The sequence below is a fragment of the Callorhinchus milii genome, unplaced genomic scaffold (genome assembly GCF_018977255.1).
Source record: "Callorhinchus milii isolate IMCB2004 unplaced genomic scaffold, IMCB_Cmil_1.0 Scaffold17, whole genome shotgun sequence".
NCBI lineage: Eukaryota > Metazoa > Chordata > Chondrichthyes > Chimaeriformes > Callorhinchidae > Callorhinchus > Callorhinchus milii.
The window spans coordinates 56,127-79,851 of record NW_024704758.1 but is presented as its reverse complement, the minus strand read 5'-3'; the positions used below and the strand labels follow the sequence as shown (position 1 = coordinate 79,851).

General features: G+C 41.5%; 1 protein-coding gene across 1 annotated transcript in view; it reads left to right on the top strand.

The window, feature by feature from the left end:
* Positions 1 to 20,041, top strand: part of LOC103190324 (mucin-6-like) — a 130,170-nt gene extending 110,129 nt beyond the window's left edge. Inside the window, exons 68-85 of the mRNA XM_042341545.1 lie at positions 981 to 1,004; positions 2,091 to 2,117; positions 4,998 to 5,024; positions 5,412 to 5,438; positions 7,459 to 7,485; positions 7,877 to 7,903; positions 8,430 to 8,453; positions 9,692 to 9,712; positions 9,958 to 9,984; positions 12,868 to 12,894; positions 13,269 to 13,292; positions 14,922 to 14,942; positions 15,176 to 15,202; positions 15,591 to 15,617; positions 17,777 to 17,803; positions 18,193 to 18,219; positions 18,731 to 18,754; positions 19,982 to 20,041. Of these exons, the coding sequence (XP_042197479.1) occupies positions 981 to 1,004; positions 2,091 to 2,117; positions 4,998 to 5,024; positions 5,412 to 5,438; positions 7,459 to 7,485; positions 7,877 to 7,903; positions 8,430 to 8,453; positions 9,692 to 9,712; positions 9,958 to 9,984; positions 12,868 to 12,894; positions 13,269 to 13,292; positions 14,922 to 14,942; positions 15,176 to 15,202; positions 15,591 to 15,617; positions 17,777 to 17,803; positions 18,193 to 18,219; positions 18,731 to 18,754; positions 19,982 to 20,041 (495 nt within the window). The remainder of the gene's footprint in view (positions 1 to 980; positions 1,005 to 2,090; positions 2,118 to 4,997; positions 5,025 to 5,411; positions 5,439 to 7,458; positions 7,486 to 7,876; positions 7,904 to 8,429; positions 8,454 to 9,691; positions 9,713 to 9,957; positions 9,985 to 12,867; positions 12,895 to 13,268; positions 13,293 to 14,921; positions 14,943 to 15,175; positions 15,203 to 15,590; positions 15,618 to 17,776; positions 17,804 to 18,192; positions 18,220 to 18,730; positions 18,755 to 19,981) is intronic.
* The last annotated feature ends 3,684 nt before the right edge of the window (positions 20,042 to 23,725 follow it).

Genomic DNA, 23,725 nt, shown 5'->3' with positions numbered 1-23,725 from the left:
TTCTCAGCCAACTTTCCTGGACGACGGCCGACAGGTGAGACACACAACACTTGTTATACTTTGAGCTCAGCAATTGCAGGGAGCAGTGAGAGTGTTGTCTCAGGGCTGGATTTTGCTTTTGACTGTTTGAATGAATCAGTAATTCTGCACGATGAAGGTGAATGTGAGTGGAGTTTGTGCTTCTGAATTCTCCCCTCGGATACATTTCCGTTTGCAGAAGACGTGATCATCTGGAATTCACTGAACGTGTGATTGTTCTGTTCACATGTTCTATTTGACGTGAGTTTGCACAGGTGTCGTTCCCATCAGGGACTGGGTTTATGTTCTCTACATTGTTGTGATCTGCTGCACTCTTTATATTCTCCAATAACCAGCCATTGTATTTGGTCTTCCCATCTGACTAACATTTGGTTGTGTTTTCTAGAGAGTCCTTGGATTTTCCGCCCTGCAAGTGAGTTGCTTTTCCATATCTGCTTCACACATCTCAAGTTTCAGCCTTAAAATGGCCTTGATATTGAGTAACAAAGTAGGGAGCAGCACCACCTCGTATTTGCCTCAGATAAAGCTTGAAATTGAATTAAAACTGCAAAATACTGCAGATGCTGGAAATCTGACAACCAAAACAGAAGTCGCTGGGAACACTCAGCAGGTCTGGCAGTATCTTCGGAGTAAGGAAAGTGAGTCAACGATTCTGGTCCATGACCCTTCGTTGGAACTGAAAATATTTGTCGAAGGCTTGTGGCAGCGAAACATTGACTCACCTTCCTTTCTCCATAGATACTGCTTGAGTTGCTGAGTGTTCCCAGTGACTTCTGTTGTTGATATTGAGGTGTTAGACTGGAGCCGGCAATCACACACGGCATGATGGACTGGGGGGTAGTTTGTGATGTTTGAATCGAGTGCTGGGATCAGATGTGTGTTTTCCTTGTCGGCTTCCACTTCCTTTAGTAGTGACCTTTCTTACTTTCTTACTTTCTCAGCCCCTCCAACACCTAAAACAACTGGTGAGTGAGCCCCATGTTTACTATACCTACAGTCCAGGAAATGCAGAATGTATTGACTATTGACCATAGAAATGACATGGACTTGGGTTTTGGGAGTAGAATTTTCAAGCTTACAGAATATGCTAAGCTAAGAAGTGAAGTAAATTTTGCGGAGGATAGTCGCCGTCTGCAGGCGGCCATAGAAAAACTTGTAAGATGGGCAGATACGTGGCAGATGAAGTTTAATTCCAATAATATGGACTAAAATGCAATGTAATTTGTTTCGGGAGGAAGAATGAGAAGAGGCAATATAAACAAGATAGTAGAATCTTAAAGGGACTGAAGAACTACAGAGATCTGGGGCTTCATATAAGTAAATCCTCAGGTGGCAGGAAAGGTAGATAAAGCTGTTAAAAAAAACATACGGGATACGAGGCTTCACAAATAGGGGCAAAGATTACAAAAGTCAGGAAGTTATGATGAACGTTTATAGAACACTGGTTTGGCAAATGAGGCAAACCTCAGCTGGAGACGGTATTGATTTCTGGGCACCACACTTTCGGAAGGATGTCAAGGGGTTAGGGGGCCTCAGAGGAGATTTCCCAGGATGGTAACAGGAATGAGAGACTTCAGTTATCAGGACAGGCTGGAGACGCTAGGATTATTCTCCTTGGAGCAGACAACGTGAAGAGGAGATGAAATAGAAGTTTCTAAAATTCTGAGGTGATTCGATAGCTTGAAGGAGGAGAAACTATTTGAACTGACAGGTGGGTCAGTTATCAGAGGGAAACCATTTCAAAATAGTTGTTAAAAGAAACAGAGTGGAGGTGAGCAGAAAGTGGTTTCACAAAGCGAGTTAGTTGGATCTGGAATGCATTGCCTGAAAGGGTAGTGGTAGCCAATTCGATAACAACTGGAATCCACTGAACGTGTGATTGTTCTGTTCACACGTTCTATTTGATGTGTGTTTGCACAGGTGTCATTCCCATCAGGGACTGGGTTTTTGTTCTCCCCATTTTTGTGAACTGCTTCATTCTTTATATTCTCCAATACCCAGCCATTGAGTTTGCTCTTCCCGTCTGACTAATGTTTGTTTGTGTTTTCTAGAGAGACCTTGGATCTTCCGCCCAGCAAGTGAGTTGCTTTTCCGTATCTGCTTTATACTTCTCAAGTTTCCGCCTTAAAATGGCCTTGATATTGAGTAGCAAAGGAGTGCAGCACTATCGCGTATTTACCTCAGATAAAGCTCGATATTCACATGTTAGACTGGTGCCAGCAATCACACACGGCATGATGGGCTGGGGTGTTGTTTGGGATGTGTGAACGGCTGCTTTTCTGACTGGAGGGAAGTGTACAGTGGTGCCCCCCAGTGATCGGTATTAGGACCACTGCTCTTCTGATGATACATAAATGAACTGGACTTGGATATAGCAAGTACCATTTCCAAGTTTGCTGACAACACAAAGTTAGGAAGGATAGTAAACAGTGAGAACGATACGAGCCAACTGCAGGAAGACATAGAGAGAATGGTAAAATGGACGACACATGGCAGATGAATTTCAATGTGGAGAAATGCGAGGTAACGCATTTTGGTAGAAAGAATGAGGGGAGTCAATATAGGCTGGTAATACAATCTTAAGGGGAGTAAAAGAGCAGAGAGACCTGGAGGTTCAGGCAAATGAATCGTTGAAGGTGTCAGGACAGGTTGATAAAACTGTTTAAAGGGCACATGGGATACTTGGCTTTATAAGTAGGGGCATAGAGTTCAACAGTCAGGAGGTTATGATTAACCTATGTAAGACACTGTTTAGGCCTCAGTTAGAATACTGCTCCCAGTTTTGGGCACCACACTATAGGAAGGATGTTAAGGCATTGGAAAGGGTGCAGAGGAGATTTACAAGAATGGTACCAGGAATGAGGGATCTTGATGATGAGGAAAGGTGAGAGAGGCCGGGATTATTCTCATTGGAGCAGAGACGGTTAGAGGAGACCTGATAGAGGTCTTCAAAATCATGAGGGGATTTGATAGGTTAGAAAGGGAAAAACTGTTTCCACTGGTGGGTGTGTTGGTGACTGGAGGTCACAGATTTAAAATAGTCTCTAAAAGAAGCAGAGGGGAGGTGAGAAGGAATGTTTTCACACAGCGAGTTGCTTGAATCTGGAATGCATTGCTGAAAGGATGGTCGAGACCAATTCGATAACAACTTTTAAAAACGCGGTGGACGGGTATTTGAGGAGGACAGGTTTGCAGGGTTATGGGGAGAGGGCTGGGAGTGGGATTGACGTTACATTGCTCTTCTCAAAGAGCCGACACAGACTCGATGGGCCAAATAACCTCTTTTTGTGCTGTACAATTCTATGATTCTATGATTCTACAATAGTAATTCAGTGTTGGAACCAGATGTGTGGTTTCCTTGTTGGTTTTCGCTTCCTGTAGTAGTGACTTTTGCTCCTTATTTCTTAGCCCCACCCATACCTAAAATGACTGGTGAGTGATCCCCATGTTTTCTGTACTTACAGCCCAAGAAATGCATAACTTATTGACCATTGACCATATAATGTCATGGAGTTTAGTATCAAGAGTACAATTTCCAAGCTTGCAAGTGAGGAATTGAAGTATATGGTGTGGAAGATATTTATAGACTGCAAGAGGACATAGACAGCCTGGTAGAATAGGCAGACACCTGGCAGATCAAGATTAATTGCAGTAATGTGGAGAAATGCAAAATCATGCATTTTGTGAGAAAGAATGAAGGGAGGCAATGTAAATTAGATAGTATAATTTTAAAGGGGGTGAAGGAACAAAGAGACCTGGGGTTTCAGGTCAGTAAATCTTTGAAGGTGGAAGGACAGGTAGAAACACAAGTGCTCTGAGACTCCGTCTCCGGCATAGTGGGCGCTGTATATATCCAAGTTGTTGTTGTTAAAGAAGCATAAGGGGTACTAGCCTTAAAAAAAAGGGGCATCGAAAACAAATGTCAGGAAGTTATAATGAACCTTTATATAATACTGATTAGGCAATTGAGGTAAACCTCAGCTAGAGACTGTGTTCCATTCTGGGCCCCACATTTTCGGAAGGATGTCAAGGCATTGGAGGAATGCAAAGGAGATTTCCCAGAATGGTTCCAGGAATGAGAGGCTTCAGTTATCAGGACAGGCTGGAGACACGAGGATTATTTTCCTTGGAGCAGATGAAGTTAAGAGGAGACTCAATAGAAGCTTTAAAAATTATGAGATGATTCAATTGGGTGAAGAAAGAGAAACTATTTCCAATGGCGGGTGGTCACTGATTTAAAATGGATGTTAACAGAACCAGAGGGGAGGTCAGGAGAAATAGCTTTACAAAGCGAGTTGTTTAGATCTGGAATTCATTGCCTGAAAGATTGGTGGAAGGCATTTCAATAACAGCTTTTAAGAAAGTACAAGATATTTATTTGGGGAGGACAAGTTTTCAGGGCTATGGGGATAGAGCGGGGCAGAGGTATTGATTTGGAAAGCTCTTTTAAAGAAGGAAGCACAGACACGATGGACCGAATGACCTCCTTCTGAGCTGTATAATTCTATGATTCTATTGAAATTCAAGTGCAGACTGAAGTTGCTTGGTATAACTTTCAACTCTTGCAATACACCGACTGTTTGCGTATCACTTTTGGAGTCAGTTATTCAATTGATTTCAAATTAATTTGTTGTCACATCAAGAGTGGAATCTGTGTTTTGCCTATTTCACTGTAAATGATCTTTTCTGCCTTTTGCAGTTCACCCTCACAAGCCATTCCGTGAGTTACTTTCCAAACCCAACTGGAGCTGAATGTGTAAAACGTCATTCAAATATAGAATTCCCAGATGCGTTCGGTTGAGAATTGCATTGCAGTGTTGGGTCTGATCAGAGACTGTAAAGAATGGGATGAAATAGGAGATTGTTTGGGGTGTTGAATTGTGTGCTGGAGTCAGTGTGTGTTTGTCTTGTCAGCTTTCAGTTGCTGCACCAGTGACTTTTCATTCCTCCTTTCTCAGCCAACATTCCTGAACCATTGCCGACAGGTGAGACACCCACTTGTTATACTTTCGCACAGCAATTGCAGGAGCAGTGAGAATGTTGTCTCAGGGCTGGATATTGCATTTGAATGTTTGAATCAATCAGTAATTCTGCACGATGAAGGTGAATGTGAGTGGGGTTTGTGCTTCTGAATTCTCCCCTCGGATACATTTCCGTTTGCAGAAGACATGTGATCATCTGGAATCCACTGAACATGTGATTGTTCTGTTCACATGTTCTATTTGATATGTGTTTGCACACGTGTCAGTCCCATCAGGGACTGGGTTTATGTTCTAAATTTTGGTGTGAACTGTTTAATTTGTGATATTCTACAATAACCAGTCATTTCCTTCACTCTTCCCATCGAACTAATATTTGGTTGTGTTTTCCAGGGAGACCATCAACTCACGTACCTGCAAGTGAGACACTGTTTAATATCTGCTTGATGAGCTCAACGTTGCCGCCTTAAAATAGGTTTGAAATTGATTAGCAAAGGAGAGAGCAGCACCACCTTGTATTTGGCTCAGTTGAAGCTTGATATTGAAGTGTTGGACTGGAGCCAGCAATCACACACGGCATGATGGCCTGGGGTGCAGTTTGGGATGTTTGAATTCAGTGCTGGGATCAGATGTGGGTTTTTCTTGTCGGCTTTCACTTCCAATCATTAAGAATGTGCTTGGCAAAAGAAGACCATGGTCCATCTATTTCACCTGCCACCATCCTGGCAGTCGCTTGACATGTTGTGTACCAAACGTTATACTAAATCCCGAGATATTATTTTCTGGCAGTAATCTATGTAATTTGTTCTTGATAGAAACAACATTTTCTGCTTTTACTGTCTCCTTATCTATTCCCTTCAGAATCTTAAAGACCATAATCATATTAGGGCCCCTCAACCTTCTCTTCTCCAGTGTGAACATGCCCAGTTTATCTAATCACTACTCATAGTCCAGACCCTCCATCCCCTGAATCATGTTGGTTGCTCTCCTCTGTATCTTCTCAAACGCTGCAATATCCTTTCTATATTACGGTGACCAGAACTGGAAACAGTAATCCAAATGCTGTCGCACCAGTGATTTGTAAAGTATTTGGATTACCCTATGTTTCGGCTCAACATTGCCTTTTAATAAAGCCCGGGATCCAGTTTGGCTTACTCTCTTCTACCAAGTATTTTTGGGAAAGCTTCAATTTTTCATCAATCAGGATCCCAAGGTCCTTTTCATTTTCCGTACAGATTATTTACTTACCTATTAAATAATAGTCCCTTACTAGATTTTTTGTTCCCATGTGAAGCACATTTCATTTCTCGATATTAAATTGCATCTGCCATAGATCTGCCCACTTCGTAAGAATGCTCAAATCTTCCTGTAACCTGTTCTGTTCCTCTTTGCAGTCAACCTCCTTCGATAGCTTTGCATACGCAAAATCAAGAACAATCTGCCTAGAAATCAAGTAGTAAATTAATTTGGCATGATCTGCCCTTCATAAACCTATATTGACTATCTTTTATCATTTATTACTGACCAGGTGCTCCATGATCTTATTTTTAATAAGAATCTCCATCAGTTTATCAAATGCAGGGATTTTTACTCCTCCATTAACTCTAGAAATCCCTTCCCTATCTTACCAGTAGACACATTTTCAACCCAATCAATTTCAGGTAAGTTAATATCTCCAACTGCGATGGTTGGTCCCTTGCTAATCACCTTCCTGATCTCATCCCACAGTTCCAGATCAAGGTTATGACCCTGGTCTGGAGATCTTTAGCAAACCCTCAATAATAGTTGACAGCCTCTGTTGCAATCTATTAATTCTACCGAAAGTGATTCTGTGGCTGCCCATCCTGAACGATGAAGGTGAATGTCAATGGGGTTTACTGTACAGCCCAGGAAATGCAGAAAGTATCTATCATCTTACTGAGATTCACATGCAGAATGAAGTTGCTTGGTCTAAATTTCAACAAAATACACCGACTGTTTGCGTATCACCTTTGGAGTTTGCGATGGTTCTCACCCGTGTTGTAACAAATCAATTTTATTTATGCAAAGGGTACTGGGTGGCCTCTATTTCAGCTCTTTCTCTGTAAGTGCAAGTCCCGACTCTTGTGGAAATTTCACGAATTAGAGCAACGTGCCGACAGGTATTCTCAATTGCCTCCTGCTCTTGCTATTGAGATGCCCTCATTATAGCCTTATTGCACTACCAGGCCTATAATTCCAGTGACTAACTGCTTGTGTGTAAATCCCCACCTCCATCTGTAGAATATTACAGCAACAAATATGCTTTTTAGAAGAAATAACACATGTTTATTAACCCTAAAGACCCTCAGTCTCCTTACTGTGCAGTGTTTGGGGTTGGATTGTGTGCTGCAGTCAGCGTGTGTTTGTCTTGTCAGTTTTCAGTTGCTCCACCAGTGATTTTTCTCTCCTCGCTTCTCAGCCAACTTTCCTGGACGACGGCCGACAGGTGAGACACACAACACTTGTTACACTTTGAGCTCAGCAATTGTAGGAGCAGTGAGAATGTTGTCTCAGGGCTGGATTTTGCTTTTGACTGTTTGAATCAATCAGTAATTCTGCACGATGAAGGTGAATGTGAGTGGAGTTTGTGCTTCTGAATTCTCCCCTCGGATACATTTCCGTTTACAGAAGACATGTGATCATCTGGAATCCACTGAACGTGTGATTGTTCTGTTCACATGTTCTATTTGACGTGAGTTTGCACAGGTGTCGTTCCCATCAGGGACTGGGTTTATGTTCTCTACATTGTTGTGAACTGCTTCACTCTTTATATTCTCCAATACCCAGCCATTGAATTTGCTCTTCCCGTCTGACTAACATTTGTTTGTGTTTTCTAGAGAGACCTTGGATTTTCCGCCCTGCAAGTGAGTTGCTTTTTCGCATCTGCTTCATACATCTCAAGTTTCAGCCTTAGATTGCCCTTGATATTGAGTAGCCAAGTAGAGAGCAGCACCACCTCGTATTTGCCTCAGATAAAGCTTGATATTGATGTCAAAACGCAAAATTCTGCAGATGCTGGAAATCTGAATACAACAGAAGTCGTTGGGAACACTCAGCAGGTCAGGCAGCATCTACGGAGTCAGGAAAGTGAATCAACGTTTCTGGTCCGTGACCCTTCGTCAGAACTAAAAAGATTTGTCGAAGGATTGTGGAACCGAAACCTTGACTCACTTTCCTTTCTCCATAGATACTGCCTGAGTTGCTGAGTGTTCCCAGTGACTTCTGTTGTTGATATTGAGGTGTTAGACTGGAGCCGGCAATCACACACGGCATGATGGACTGGGGGGTAGTTTGTGATGTTTGAATTGAGTGCTGGGATCAGATGTGTGTTTTCCTTGTCGGCTTCCACTTGCTGTAGTAGTGACCTTTCTTACTTTCTTACTTTCTCAGCCCCTCCAACACCTAAAACAACTGGTGAGTGAGCCCCATGTTTACTTTACTTACACCCCAGGAAATGCAGAATATATTGACATTTGAACATGTAAATGACATGGACTTGGGTATAGAGAGTAACATTTTCAAGCTTGCAGCTAATGCTCAGCTAAGAAGAGTAGTAAATTTTATGGAGGAATGTAGAAGACTCCAGGAGGACATTGTTGTAAGATGGGCAGACACGTGGCAGATGAAGATTAATTCCAATAATGTGGACAAAATGCAAAATAATGCATTTTGGAAGGAAGAATGAGAAGAGGCATTGTAAACAAGATGGTAGAATCTAAAAGGGACTGAAGGAAGAAAGACACTTATGGCTTCATTTCAGTAAATCTTCGAAGGTGGCAGGATAGGTAGATAAAGCTGATAAGAAAGCATAGGGGTCACCAGCATTTATAAATAGGGGCAAAGAATACAAAATCCGGAAGTTATGATGAACCTTTATAGAACACTGGTTTAGCAAATGAGTCAATCCTCAGCTAGAGATGGTATTGATTTCTGGGCATCACACATTCGGAGGATTTCTAGGTGTTAGGTGGGGCTCAGAGGAGATTTTCCAGGATGGTAACAGGAATGAGAGACTTCAGTTATCAGGACAGGCTGGAGACGCTAGGATTATTCTTCTTGGAGCAGAAGATATGAAGAGGAGATGAAATAGAAGCTTTTAAAATTCTGAGAGGATTTGATAGCTTGAAGGAGGAGAAACTATTTGCACTGACAGGTGGGTCAGTAATCAAAGGGAACAGTATCTCAATAGTTGTTGAAAGAAACAGAGGTGAGGTGAGCAGAAAGTGTTTTCACAAAGCGAGTTGGTTGCATCTGGAATGCATTGCCTGAAAGGGTAGTGCAAGCCAATTCGATAACAACTTTTAAGACAGATATAGATAATTATTAGGGAGGACAAGATTGGACGGCTGTGTGTATAGAGTTAGGTATTGGAATTGATTTTAATAGCCCTTTTCAAAAAGACGGCAGAGACACGATGAGCCGAATGTCCTCCTTCTGTGTTGTATAATTCTATATTTCTATCACCTTATTGAGATTCATGTGCAGAATGAAGTTGCTTGGTTAAAATTTGTTCTGTTACAACACTCCGACTGTTTGAATATCACTCGTGGAGTCAGCTATTCAATTAATTTCAAGTTAATTTGTTATCACATCAAGTGCGGAATCTGCGTTTTGCCTATTTCACTGGAAATGATCTTTTCTGCCTTTTGCAGTTCACCCTCACAAGCCATTCCGTGAGTCATTTGTTACTTTCCAAACGCAACTTGTGCTGAATGTGTAAAACGTCATTCAAATATAGAATTCCCAGTTGCCTGAGGCTGAGAATTGGATTGTAGTTTTGGCTCTGATCAGAGACTGTAAAGAACGGCATGAAATAGGAGATTGTTTGGGGTGTTGAATTGTGTGGTGGAGTCAGTGTGTGTTTGTCTTGTCAGCTTTCAGCTGATCCACCAGTGATTTTTCTCTCCTCCTTTCTCAGCCAACTTTCCTGGACGACGGCCGCCAGGTGAGACACACACTTGTTGTACTTTGAGCACAGTAATTGCAGGAATAGTGAGAATGTTGTCTCAGGGCCGGATTTTGCATTTGAATGTTTGAATCAATCAGTAATTCTGCACGAAGAAGGTGAATGTGAGTGGGGTTTGTGCTTCTGAATTCTCCCCTCGGATACATTTCAGTTTGCAGAAGACATGTCATCATCTGGAATCCACTGAACATGTGATTGTTCTGTTCACATGTTCTATTTAATGTGTGTTTGTACAGGTGTCATTCCCATCAGGGACTGGGTTTATGTTCTCCACATTTTTGTGAACTGCTTCACTCTTTATATTCTCCAACAACCAGCCATTGAATTTGCTCTTCCCGTCTGGCTAACATTTGGTTGTGTTTTCTAGAGAGACCTTGGATTTTCACCCCTGCAAGTGAGTTGCTTTTTCGCATCTGCTTAATACCCCTCAAATTTCAGCCTTAAAATGGCCCTTGATATTGAGTAGCAAATGAGAGAGCAGCACCACCTCGTATTTGCCTCAGATAAAGCTTGATATTGAGTTTAAAACGCAAAATACTGCAGATGCTGGAAATCTGAATACAAAAACAGAAGTCGCTGGGAACACTCAGCAGGTCAGGCAGCATCTACGGAGTAAGGAAAGTGAGTCAACGATTCTGGTCCATGACCCTTCGTCAGAACTGAAAAGATTTGATGAAGGCTTGTGGCAGCGAAACATTGACTCACTTTCCTTTCTCCATAGATAGTGCCTGAGCTGCTAAGTGTTCCCAGTGACTTCTGTTGTTGATATTGAGGTGTTAGACTGGAGCCGGCAATCACACACGGCATGATGGACTGGGGGTAGTTTGTGATGTTTGAATTGAGTGCTGAGATCAGATGTGTGTTTTCCTTGTCGGCTTCCACTTACTGTAGTAGTGACCTTTCTTACTTTCTTACTTTCTCAGCCCCTCCAACACCTAAAACAACTGGTGAGTGAGCCCCATGTTTACTTTACTTACAGCCCAGGAAATGCAGAATGTATTTCTATTGGCCATATAATTGTCATGGACTTGGGTATAGGGAGTAGAATTTCCAAGCTTACAGATGATGATAAGCTAAGAAGAATAATATATGATGCGGAGGACAGTTGCAGACTGCAGGAGGACATAGTTGTAATATGGGCAGACACGTGGCAGGTGAAGTTTAATTCCAGTAAAGTGGACAGAATGCAAAGTAATGCATTTTGGGAGGAAGTATGAGGAGAGGCTATGTAAAGAAGATGGTAGAATCTTAAAGCGGCTGAAGGAACACAGAGTCCTGTGCGTTCATTTCAGTACGTTTTTGAAGGTGGCAGCACAGGTAGATAAAGCTGTGAAAAAAGCATTTGTGACACTCGGCTTCATAAATAGGGGCAAAGAATACAAAAATCAGAAAGCTATGATGAAACTTTATTAAACACTGGTTAGCCAAATGAGGCAAACCTCAGCTGGAGACTGTATTGAATTCTGGCCACCACATTTTCGGAAGGATGTCAAGGCATTGGAGGAGTGCAGAGGAGATTTCCCAGGATAGTACCAGGAAAGAGAAACTTCAGTTATCAGGACAGGCTGGAGACGCGAGGATTATTTTCACTGAAGCAGAGGAGTTTAAGAGCAGACTAAATAGAAGTTTCTAAAATTCTTAGGAGATTCGATAGGGTGAAGAAGGAGAAACTATTTGAACTGGTGGGTGGCTCTGTAACCAGAGGGCACCGTTTCAAAGTAGTTGTCAAAAGAAACAGAGGGGAGGTGAGCAGAAAGCGTTTTCACAAAGTGAGTTGGTTGGTTCAGGAATGCATTGCCTGAAAGCGTGGTGGAAGCCAATTTGATAACAATTTTTAATACAGATACAGATAATTATTTGAGGAGGACAAAGTTGGATGGCTGTGGGTGTGGATTAGGGGAGTGTTATTGATTGGGGCAGCTCTTTTCAAAAAGCCGGCACAGACACGGTGAGCCATATGGCCTCTTCTGTGCTGTATAATTCTATATTTCTATGATCTTATTGAGATTCACGTGCAGAATGAAGTTGCTTGGTCTAAATTTCAACTCTTGCAATACACAGTGTTTGAGTATCAATTTTGGAGTGATAATTCAATTCATTTCAAATTAATTTGTTGTCACATCAAGTGCGGAATCGTTGTTTTGTCTATTTCACTGTAACTTATCTTTTCTGCCTTTTGCAGTTCACCCTCACAAGCCATTCCGTGAGGCATTTGTTGCTTTCCAAACCCAACTTGTGCTGAATGTGTAAAACGTCATTCAAATATAGAATTCCCAGTTGCCTGAAGCTGAGAATTGGATTGCAGTGTTGGGTCTGATCAGAGACTGTAAAGTACGGCATGAAATAGGAGATTGTTTGGGGTGTTGAATTGTGTGCTGGAGTCAGTGTGTGTTTGTCTTGTCAGCTTTCAGCTGCTCCACCAGTGACTTTTCTTTCCTCCTTTCTCAGCCAACTTTCCTGGACGATGGCCGACAGGTGAGACACAACTTGTTATACTTTCAGCACAGCAATTGCAGGAGCAGTGAGAATGTTGTCTCAGGGCCGGATATTGCATTTGAATGTTTGAATCAATCAGTAATTCTGCACGATGAAGGTGAATGTGAGTGGGGTTTGTGCTTCTGAATTCTCCCCTCGGATACATTTCCGTTTGCAGAAAACATGTGATCATCTGGAATCCACTGAACATGTGATCGTTCTGTTCGCATGTTCTATTTGATGTGTGTTTGTACAGGTGTCATTCCCATCAGGGACTGGGTTTATCTTCTCTACATTTTTGTGAACTGCTTCATTCTTTATATTCTCCAATAACCAGCCATTGAATTTGCTCTTCCGGTCTGACTAATGTTTGGTTGTGTTTTCTAGAGAGACCTTGGATTTTCCGCCCTGCAAGTGAGTTGCTTTTTCGCATCTGCTTCATACATCTCAAATTTCAGCCTTAAATTGCCCTTGATATTGAGTAACAAAGGAGAGAGCAGCACCACCTCGTATTTGCCTCAGATAAAGCTTGATATTGAGCTCAATACGCAAAATACTGCAGATGCTGGAAATCTGACAACGCAAACAGAAGTCTCTGGGAACACTCAGCAGGTCAGGCAGCATCTACGGAGTAAGGAAAAAGAGTCAACGTTTCTGGTCCATGACCCTCCGTCAGAACTGAAAAGATTTGTGTAGTTTGTGATGTTTGAACTTCGTACTCGGATCAGATGTGTGTTTTCCTTGTCGGCTTCCACTTGCTGTAGTAGTGACCTTTCTTACTTTCTCAGCCCCTCCAACACCTAAAACAACTGGTGAGTGAGCCCCATGTTTACTTACAGCCCAGGAAATGCAGAATGCATTGACTATTGGCCATATAAATGTCATGGACTTGGGTATAGGGAGTAGAATTTCCCAGCTTACAGATAATGCTAAGCTAAGAAGAGTAGAAAATTTTGTGGAGGATGATAGCAGACTGCAGGCGGCCATAGAAATAATTGTAAGATGGGCAGATACGTGGCAGATAAAGTTTAATTCCAACAATATGGACAAAATGCAATGTCAATGTGTTTTGGAAGGAAGACTAACAAGAGGCAATGTAATAATAATAAATAATATTAATCCTTGCATTTGATACAGCGCTTTTCACGTCGTCAGGACGTCCCAAAGCGCTACACAGAATACACTGTATAGTGAATTGACTGTATATTTGTGTGCGAACGCGGCAGCCAATTGCGCACAGCAATGTCCCACAAACAGTCGTAGATTGAAAAGAACCAATTTATTATTGTTTCTGTTTTGGAGGGATTATTATTATGCGTGTGGAGTAAGGAAACTTGCCCAAGGTTTCGCCGTGCCTGGAAGTGAACTCAGGTCTCTCGGTTGCAAAGCGAGTGGTCTAACCACTGAGCTACAGGACTCCACAATGTAAACAGGACAGTTGAATCTTAAAGGGGCTGAAGGAACACAGAGACCTGGGGCTTCACATAAATCTTTGAACGTAGCAGGACAGGAAGATAAAGCTGTTAAAAAAGCAAAGGGGTTACTAGGCTTTATAAATCGGGGCAAAGAATACAAAAGTCAGGAAGTTATGATAAACCTTTAGAGAACACTGGTTTGGCAAATGAGGCAAACCTCAGCTAGAGACGGTATTGATTTCTGGGCATCACACATTCAGAGGATTTCTAGGTGTTAGGGGGTGCTCAGAGGAGATTTTCCAGGATGGTAACAGGAATGAGAGATTTCAGTTCCCAGGACAGGCTGGAGGCACTAGGATTATTCTTCTTGGAGCAGAAGATATGAAGAGGAGATGAAATAGAAGCTTTTAAAATTCTGAGAGGATTTGATAGGGTGGAGAAGGAGAAACTATTTGCACTGGTGGGTGGCTCTGGAACCAGAGGGCACCGTTTCAAAGCTGTTGTCAAAAGAAACAGAGGGGAGGTGAGCAGAAAGTGTTTTCACAAAGCGAGTTGGTTGGTTCAGGAATGCATTGACTGAAAGGGTGGTGGAAGCCAATTCGATGACAACTTTTAAGAGAGATGTAGAAAATTATTTGAGAAGGACAAAGTTGAATGGCTGTGGGGGTAGAGTGGGGGAGTGTTATTGATTGGGGCAGCTCTTTTCAAAAAGCCGGGAAAGACACGATGAGCCCTATGGCCTCCTTCTGTGCTGTATAATTCTGTATTTCTATGATCGTATTGAGATTCACGAGCAGTATGGCCTTCTTCTGTGCTATATAATTTTATATTTCTATGATCTTATTGAGATTCACGTGCAGAATGAAGTTGCTTGGTCTAAATTTCAACTCTTGCAATACACAGAGTGTTTGAGTATCAATTTTGGAGTCAGTTATTCAATTCATTTCAAATTAATTTTTTATCACATCAAGTGTGGAACCGTGTTTTGCCTATTTCACTGTAAATGATCGTTTCTGCCTTTTGCAGTTCACCCTCACAAGCCATTCCGTGAGTCATTTGCTTCTTTCCAAACCCAACTGGTGCTGAATGTGTGAATCATCATTCAAATATACAATTCCCAATTGCGTTCGGTGGAGAATTGGATTGCAATTCAGAGACTGTAAAGAATGGGATGAAATAGGAGATTGTTGGGGTGTTGAATTGTGTGCTGGAGTCAGTGTGTGTTTGTCTTGTCAGCTTTCAGTTGCTGCACCAGTGACTTTTCATTCCTCCTTTCTCAGCCAACATTCCTGAACCATTGCCGACAGGTGAGACACAAATTTGTTATACTTTCGCACAGCAATTGGAGGGAGCAGTGAGAATGTTGTCTCAGGGCTGGATATTGCATTTGAATGTTTGAATCAATCAGTAATTCTGCACGATGAAGGTGAATGTGAGTGGGGTTTGTGCTTCTGAATTCTCCCCTCGGATACATATCCGTTTGCAGAAGACATGTGATCATCTGGAATCCACTGAACATGTGATTGTTCTGTTCACATGTTCTATTTGATGTGCGTTTGCACAGGTGTCAGTCCCATCAGGGACTGGGTTTATGATCTAAATTTTGGTATGAACTGTTTAATTTGTGATATTCTACAATAACCAGTCATTTCCTTTGATCTTCCCGTCAAACTAATATTTGGTTGTGTTTTCCAGGGAGACCATCAACTCACGTACCTGCAAGTGAGACACTGTTTAATATCTGCTTGATGAGCTCAACGTTGCCGCCTTAAAATAGGTTTGAAATTGATTAGCAAAGGAGAGAGCAGCACCACCTTGTATTTGGCTCAGTTGAAGCTTGATATTGAAGTGTTGGACTGGAGCCAGCAATCACACATGGCATGATGGCCTGGGGTGCAGTTTGGGATGTTTGAATTCAGTGCTGGAATCAGATGTTTGCTTTTCTCGTCGGTTTTCACTTCCAATCATTAAGAATGTGCTTGGCAAAAGAAGACCATGGTCCATCTATTTCACCTGCCACCATCCTGGCAGTCGCTTGACATGTCGTGTCCCAAACGTTATACTAAATCCCAAGATATTATTTTCTGGCAGTAATCTATGTAATTTGTTCTTGATAGAAACAACATTTTCTGCTTTTACTGTCTCCTGAGGGAGACTGTTCCTCAAATTTACTGTTCGCTCACTGAGTGTTTCCGCAGATTTGTTCTGATTTCGACAGATTTACCCCCTTTCAATCGCAGGTCATGTCCCCTGTTCAGCACAAGAAATATCAGCTTGGCGTGGTCTACATTATCTATTCCCTTCAGAATCTTAAAGACCATAATCATATTAGGGCCCCACAACCTTCTTACCTCCAGTGTGAACATGCCCTGTTTATCTAATCACTGCTCGTAGTCCAGACCCTCCATCCCCTGAATCATGTTGGTTGCTGTACCAACTGTATCTTCTCAAACACTGCAATATCCTCTCTGTATTACAGTGACCAGAACTGGATACAGTAATCCAAATGCTGTCACACCAGTGATTTGTAAAGTGTTAGGATCACCCTATGTTTCGGCTCAACATTGCCTTTTAGTACAGCCCGGCATCCGGTTTGGCTTTCTCTCTGCTCCCAAGCTTTGTTGGGAAAGCTTCAATTTCTTATCAATCAGGATCCCAAGGTCCTTTTCATTTTCTGTACAGATTATTTACTTACCTTTTAAATAATAGTCCCTTACTGGATTTTTTGTTCACATTTCATTTCTCTACATTAAATTTCATCTGCCGTTGATCTGCCCGCTTCCTAAGAATGTTCAAATCTTCCTGTAACCTATCCTGTTCCTCTTTGTAGTCTACCTCCTTCGATATCTTTGTGTCGGCAATATCAACAACAATCGGCCTAGAAATCAACTGGTGAATTAGTTTGGCATGATCTGCCCTTCATAAACCTATACTGACTATCTTTTATCATTTTATTACTGACCATGTGCTCCATGATCTTATTTTTAATAATAGTCTCCATAACTTTATCAAATGCAGGGATTTTTACCCTTCCATTATCTCTAGAAATCCCTTCCCTATCTTACCAGTAGACACATTTTCAACCCAATCAATTTCAGGTAAGTTAAAATCTCCAACTGCGATGGTTGGTCCCTTGCTAATCACCTTCCTGATCTCATCCCACATTTCCAGATCAAGGCTATGACCCTGGTGTGGAGATCTTTAACAAATCCCCAATAATAGTTGACAGCCTCTGTTGCCATCTACTAATTCTACCGAAAGTGATTCTGTGGCTTCCCATCCTGAACGATGAAGGTGAATGTCAGTGGGGTTTATTTTACAGCCCAGGAAATGCAGAAAGTATTGACCATCTTATTGAGATTCACATCCAGAATGAAGTTGCTTGGTCTAAATTTCAACTCGTGAAATGCACCAACTGTTTGCGTATCACCTTTGGAGTTTGCGATGGTTCTCACCCCTGTTGTAATACATCAATTTTATTTATGCAAAGGGTACTGGGTGTCCTCTGTTTCAGCTCTTTCTCTGTAAGTGCAAGTCCCGACTCTTGTGGAAATTTCACTTATTAGAGTAACGTGCCGACAGGTATTCTCAATTGCCTCCTGCTCTTGCTATTGAGACGTCTTTATTATAGCCTTATTGCACTACCAGGCCGATAATTCCAGTGACTAACTGCTTGTGTGTAAATCCATACTTCCATCTATAGAATATTACAGACTCTAATATACTTTTTAGAAGAAACAAAACATGTTTATTAACCCCAAAGGTCCTAAGTCTACTTTCTGTGCAGTGTTTGGGATTAGATTGTGTGCTGGAGTCAGTGTGTGTTTGTCTTGTCAGCTTTCAGCTGATCCACCAGTGACTTTTCTTTCCTCCTTTCTCAGCCAACTTTCCTGGACGACGGCCGACAGGTGAGACACAAACTTGTTATACTTTCAGCACAGCAATTGCAGGGAGCAGTGAGAATGTTGTCTCAGGGCCGGATTTTGCATTTGAATGTTTGAATCAATCAGTAATTCTGCACGATGAAGGTGAATGTGAGTGGGGTTTGTGCTTCTGAATTCTCCCCTCGGATACATTTCCGTTTGCAGAAGACATGTCATCATCTGGAATCCACTGAACATGTGATTGTTCTGTTCACATGTTCTATTTGATGTGTGTTTGCACAGGTGTCGTTCCCATCAGGGACTGGGTTTATATTCTCTACATTTTTGTGAACTGCTTCACTCTTTATATTCTCCAATACCCAGCCATTGAATTTGCTCTTCCCGTCTGACTAACATTTGTTTGTGTTTTCTAGAGAGACCTTGGATTTTCCGCCCTGCAAGTGAGTTGCTTTTTCGCATCTGCTTCAAAATGGCCTTGATATTGAGTAGCAAAGGAGAGAGCAGCACCACCTCGTATTTGCCTCAGATAAAGCTTGATATTGAGGTCAAAACACAAAATACTGCAGATGCTGGAAATCTGAATACAAAAACAGAAGTCGCTGAGAACACTCAGCAGGTCAGGCAGCATCTACGTAGTAAGGAAAGTGAGCCAACATTTCTGGTCCATGACCCTTCATCAGAACTGAAACGATTTGATGAAGGCTTGTGGGGGCGAAAGATTGACTCACTTTCCTTTCTCCATAGATATTGCCTGAGTTGCTGAGTGTTCCCAGTGACATCTGTTGTTGATATTGAGGTGTTAGACTGGAGCCGGCAATCACACACGGCATGATGGACTGGGGGGTAGTTTGTGATGTTTGAATTGAGTGCTGGGATCAGAAGTGTGTTTTCCTTGTCGGCTTCCACTTGCTGTAGGAGTGACCTTTGCTCCTTACTTTCTTACTTTCTCAGCCCCTCCAACACCTAAAACAACTGGTGAGTGAGCCCCATTTTTACTATACTTCCAGCCCAGGAAATGCAGAACGTATTTACAATTGGCCATATAAATGATATGGACTTGGGTTTTGGGAGTAGAATTTTCAAGCTTACAGATAATGCTGAGCTAAGAAAAGCAGTAAATTTTGTGGACGATAGTCGCCGTCTGCAGGCGGCCATAGAAAAACTTGTAAGATGGGCAGATACGTGGCAGATGAAGTTTAATTCCAATAATATGGACAAAATGCAATGTAATTTGTTTCGGGAGGAAGAATGAGAAGAGGCAATATAAACAAGATAGTAGAATCTTAAAGGGACTGAAGAACTACAGAGATCTGGGGCTTCATATAAGTAAATCCTCAGGTGGCAGGAAAGGTAGATAAAGCTGTTAAAAAGCATACGGGACTCTAGACTTCACAAATAGGGGCAAAGATTACAAAAGTCAGGAAGTTATGATGAACCTTTATAATTGGTTTAGCAAATGAGGCAAACCTCAGCTGGAGACGGTATTGATTTCTGGGCACCACACTTTCGGAGGATGTCTAGGGGTTAAGGTGGGCTCAGAGGAGATTTCCCAGGATGGTAACAGGAATGAGAGACTTCAGTTGTCAGGACAGGCTGGAGACGCACGAATATTCTCCTTGGAGCAGAGGATGTGAAGAGGAGATGAAATAGGAGTTTTTAAAATTCTGAGAGGATTTGATAGGGTGAAGAAGGAGAAACTATTTGCACTGGTGGGTGGCTCTCTAACCAGAGGGCACCATTTCAAAGTAGTTGTCAAAAGAAACAGAGGGGAGGTGAGCAGAAAGTGTTTTCATAAAGCGAGTTGGTTGGTTGAGGAATGCATTGCCTGAAAGGATGGTGGAAGCCAATTCGATGACAACTTTTAAGAGAGATGTAGATAATTATTTGAGAAGGACAAAGTTGAATGGCTGTGGGGGTAGAGTGGGGGAGTGTTATTGATTGGGGCAGCTCTTTTCAAAAAGCCGGGACAGACACGATGAGCCCTATGGCCTCCTTCTGTGCTGTATAATTCTGTATTTCTATGATCGTATTGAGATTCACGTGCAGAATGAAGTTGCTTGGTCAACTCTTGCACACAGAGTGTTTGAGTATCAATTTTGGAGTCAGTTATTCAATTCATTTCAAATAAATTTTTTATCGCATCAAGTGTGGAATCCTCGTTTTGCCTATTTCACTGTAAATGATCTTTTCTGCCTTTTGCAGTTCACCCTCACAAGCCATTCCATGAGTCATTTGCTACTTTCCAAACCCAACTGGTGCTGAATGTGTAAAACGTCATTCAAATGTAGAATTCCCAGTTACCTTTGGCTGAGAGTTGGATTGCAGTGTTGGCTCTGATTAGAGACTGTAAAGAATGGGATGAAATAGGAGATTATTTTGGGTTTTGAATTGTGTGCTGGAGTCAGTGTGTGTTTGTCTTGTCAGCTTTCAGTTGCTCCACCAGTGATTTTTCTTTCCTCCTTTCTCAGCCAACTTTCCTGGACGACGGCCGACAGGTGAGACACAAACTTGTTATACTTTCAGCACCTCAATTGCAGGGAGCAGTGAGAATGTTGTCTCAGGGTCGGATTTTGCATTTGAATGTTTGAATCAATCAGTAATTCTGCACGATGAAGGTGAATGTGAGTGGGGTTTGTGCTTCTGAATTCTCCCCTCGGATACATTTCCGTTTGCAGAAGACATGTCATCATCTGGAATCCACTGAACATGTGATTGTTCTGTTCACATGTTCTATTTAATGTGTGTTTGTACAGGTGTCATTCCCATCAGGGACTGGGTTTATGTTCTCCACATTGTTGTGAACTGCTTCACTCTTTATATTCTTCAACAACCAGCCATTGAATTTGCTCTTCCCGTCTGGCTAACATTTGGTTGTGTTTTCTAGAGAGACCTTGGATTTTCCCCCCTGCAAGTGAGTTGCTTTTCCATATCTGCTTCGCACATCTCAAGTTTCAGCCTTAAAATGGCCTTGATATTGAGTCGCAAAGGAGAGAGCAGCACCACCTCGTATTTGCCTCAGATAAAGCTTGATATTCACATGTTAGACTGGAGCCAGCAATCACACGCGGCATGATGGGCTGGGATGTAGTTTGGGATGTTTGAATTCAGTGCTGGGTTGTTTGTTTTCCTTACCGGTTTTCAGTACCTGTAGTCGTGACCTTTGCTCCTTACTTTCTCATTCCCTCCGACACCTAAAACTACTGGTGAGTGAGTCACTTGTTTACTGTACTTACAGCCCAGGAAATCCAGAATGTATTGACCATTTTATTGAGATTCACGTGCAGAATTAGTGAATTTCTAGAATAATTGAATCTGTATTCTGCTAATTAAAGTTTAGTTTATTGAAAACACAAATCACTGTAATAAAAAATAGGTGGAGGATAAGGAATCTGAAGTATTTATTTTCTTTTGCTCAGATTAACCCATCATGTATGCTATGCTTTCCCCTGCAATGTGCTCTGTAACCTGTACATTTGCTTGCTGGGTCAACAAGAGCTGGGTTTGCAGATTGAATCAGATTGAATAGGATATGGCTATTTGATGGCAGTTGATTGTCGGGATAGCCCTGGAATTTTTGAATTTCTCATTTTGGAAGATTTTTCTCCTGACAGACAATTCTCTTTAAATTATTTTTACAATGGAAATTGTTTGAATAATTTTGTCTGAGTGCCCAGTGTTTGCAGTTCTGGTTCACCTCCTTCAAGAAACAGTGACCTGAAAGCACTTAGTTGCTTGAAATTGAATGCACTCTCTGAAGAAGAGGTACTGTCAGGTTACAAGTTCAGGTAACCTGGTTCTTGAGAGAAGGTTTCTAACTTTCTCAGAGGTTTACTGTATTTTTCTGGCTCCTAGACGTTTTTCAAATAGCCTAAAACATCACAGGTAAACAATAGTTCAACATGTTTGATCAGAGAGATTACCCTTTACACTCTTTCATCTGAAACCCAGTTCTGTTCATGTACATTGGCAACAAATCACTAGTGCTGAATTTCCTGATTTTTTGCTTTGGAGACTTATGAGAATGCAATTTTTAAAAATATAATCCTCAATGAAAGGTTTTATGTTCTTGGCTCTACAATAGAGCCCACTGCAGTTACCACATCAACACCATTTATACAAAGGAATGGTTGGTAAACCAATTACACACTTGTTGCTGTTGGGTATTAAAGGACAGTAGCTCATTGGTTTCAGGATGGCTTTATCTCTGTCTATTAAATCCGATTGACATGCACACACACCAATGGCCTACATTTATTTTACCTTCCAACATCTTATTCCAAGTTAAAAGTCCTCTTCCAAGCAATATCCATCCACATCCACACACCTACACATTGCCTCCCATTAATTGTTTTCTGCAAAGTATTTAACAAATCTATCCCTCTTCCTGCAGGCATTAGAAACATTTCTGGAATGGGTTTGAGTCACATATATCTCTCCCTGTTACAAATCATCCCAACATGAATCAGTACTCGGAATGATATCTTTCTGAAAATCTTTTTATTTAGATCGTCAGTTTGCTCTCTTAAATTTGTGTCTTTTTACCTGAGTGTTGGAGAATGTAAAAATCCCACTTAATACTGGATGTCTGTGTCTGTTGAGTGTAGTTACTAGTATGTACATCAAGCTATATGGTATGTCTTCAGTTCCAATTGTGACCCCATGGCCTTACATAAATTTCTGGTCAAGGTACATTATTAAATAATAAGATTAGATAATATTTATCCAAAGGAATAGTTTTACAATGCAGACAAGCAAAGATTTACTTTGAAACCGTGAGTGAACTATAGATCATTTTCTGTATTATTCTAATATTTTCGACATTGTTGAGTGGAATTCGGCATAAACTCTAGCACAAAGACTTACTAATATTTTACTGAAAACATTGGTAATATTTCACTCAAAATGCTTTAAAATGTTAATTGTTTTTTGTAAATGCTTTTTACAGAATGTTTTGTTGATGGAAGACTTCTGCAGGTAACAAGCTGTGTCCGTCTCACAGATCCACCTGATTCTGACAGACAGCCTCCACAGCAAACATTAAGATTGTATTTGTTTTTCCCTACAGCCCGGAGAAAGTGCTAAGATCAAAGTTAACAACTGTACAAATATAATTGCAACTTGTATGTATAGAAATCACCACTATTTCCTCAGGAAAGAAACAGTTGCACAGACTTGTCCACCTGAGCCTCATCCAGATCAGAACTGTGTAAGTTTTGTTCCATATGGAAACATTTCCTCTTCTTAAAAGCCTGCCTTTTCTCACATTTCCCACAGGATACTGTCATGAGAGCCCAGGAAGAGAAATTATTTTGTGTTTTTATTGCAGATACTGAAAGGCTATGATTCCAGTGGATGCTGCCAAGTATACGAGTGTAATCGTATGTGCTATTGTTTCTCATTGCTCTGCAAGGAGTTTTTATATCAAGTCAGCTCGTTGTGTCTCAAGCTTGTTATGCAAATCAGCAATGTCATTCCCGAATGAAGCCTACCAATGATAATGGGGGACTTTAATTATCCCAACCTAGACTGGCAAAACAACCACTCAAAGGGCAAGGAGGAGGAAAGATTCCTAAAATGCATACAAGACAACTTTCTTGATCAGTACGTTTCCAGCCCAACGAGAAAGGAAGCAGTGCTAGATCTAGTTCTGGGGAATGAATTAGGACAAGTGGAGCAGGTTTCAGTGGGAGAGCATCTGGACAACAGTGATCACAACATCATTAGATTCAGAGTGCATATGGAAAGGGACAAGGAACCATCAAAGGTGAAGATATACTCAAGTGGAAGAGAGCAAATTTCAGTGAGTTAAAAAGGAACCGAGCCAAGGTGGACTGGAAAGAAAGATTGGCAGGTAAAACAACTAAAGAGCAGTGGGAAGTCTTCAAGGATGAGATAGCTCGGAGAGAGAATAAATACATTCCCACAAAAGGGAAAAGTAGGGCTTCC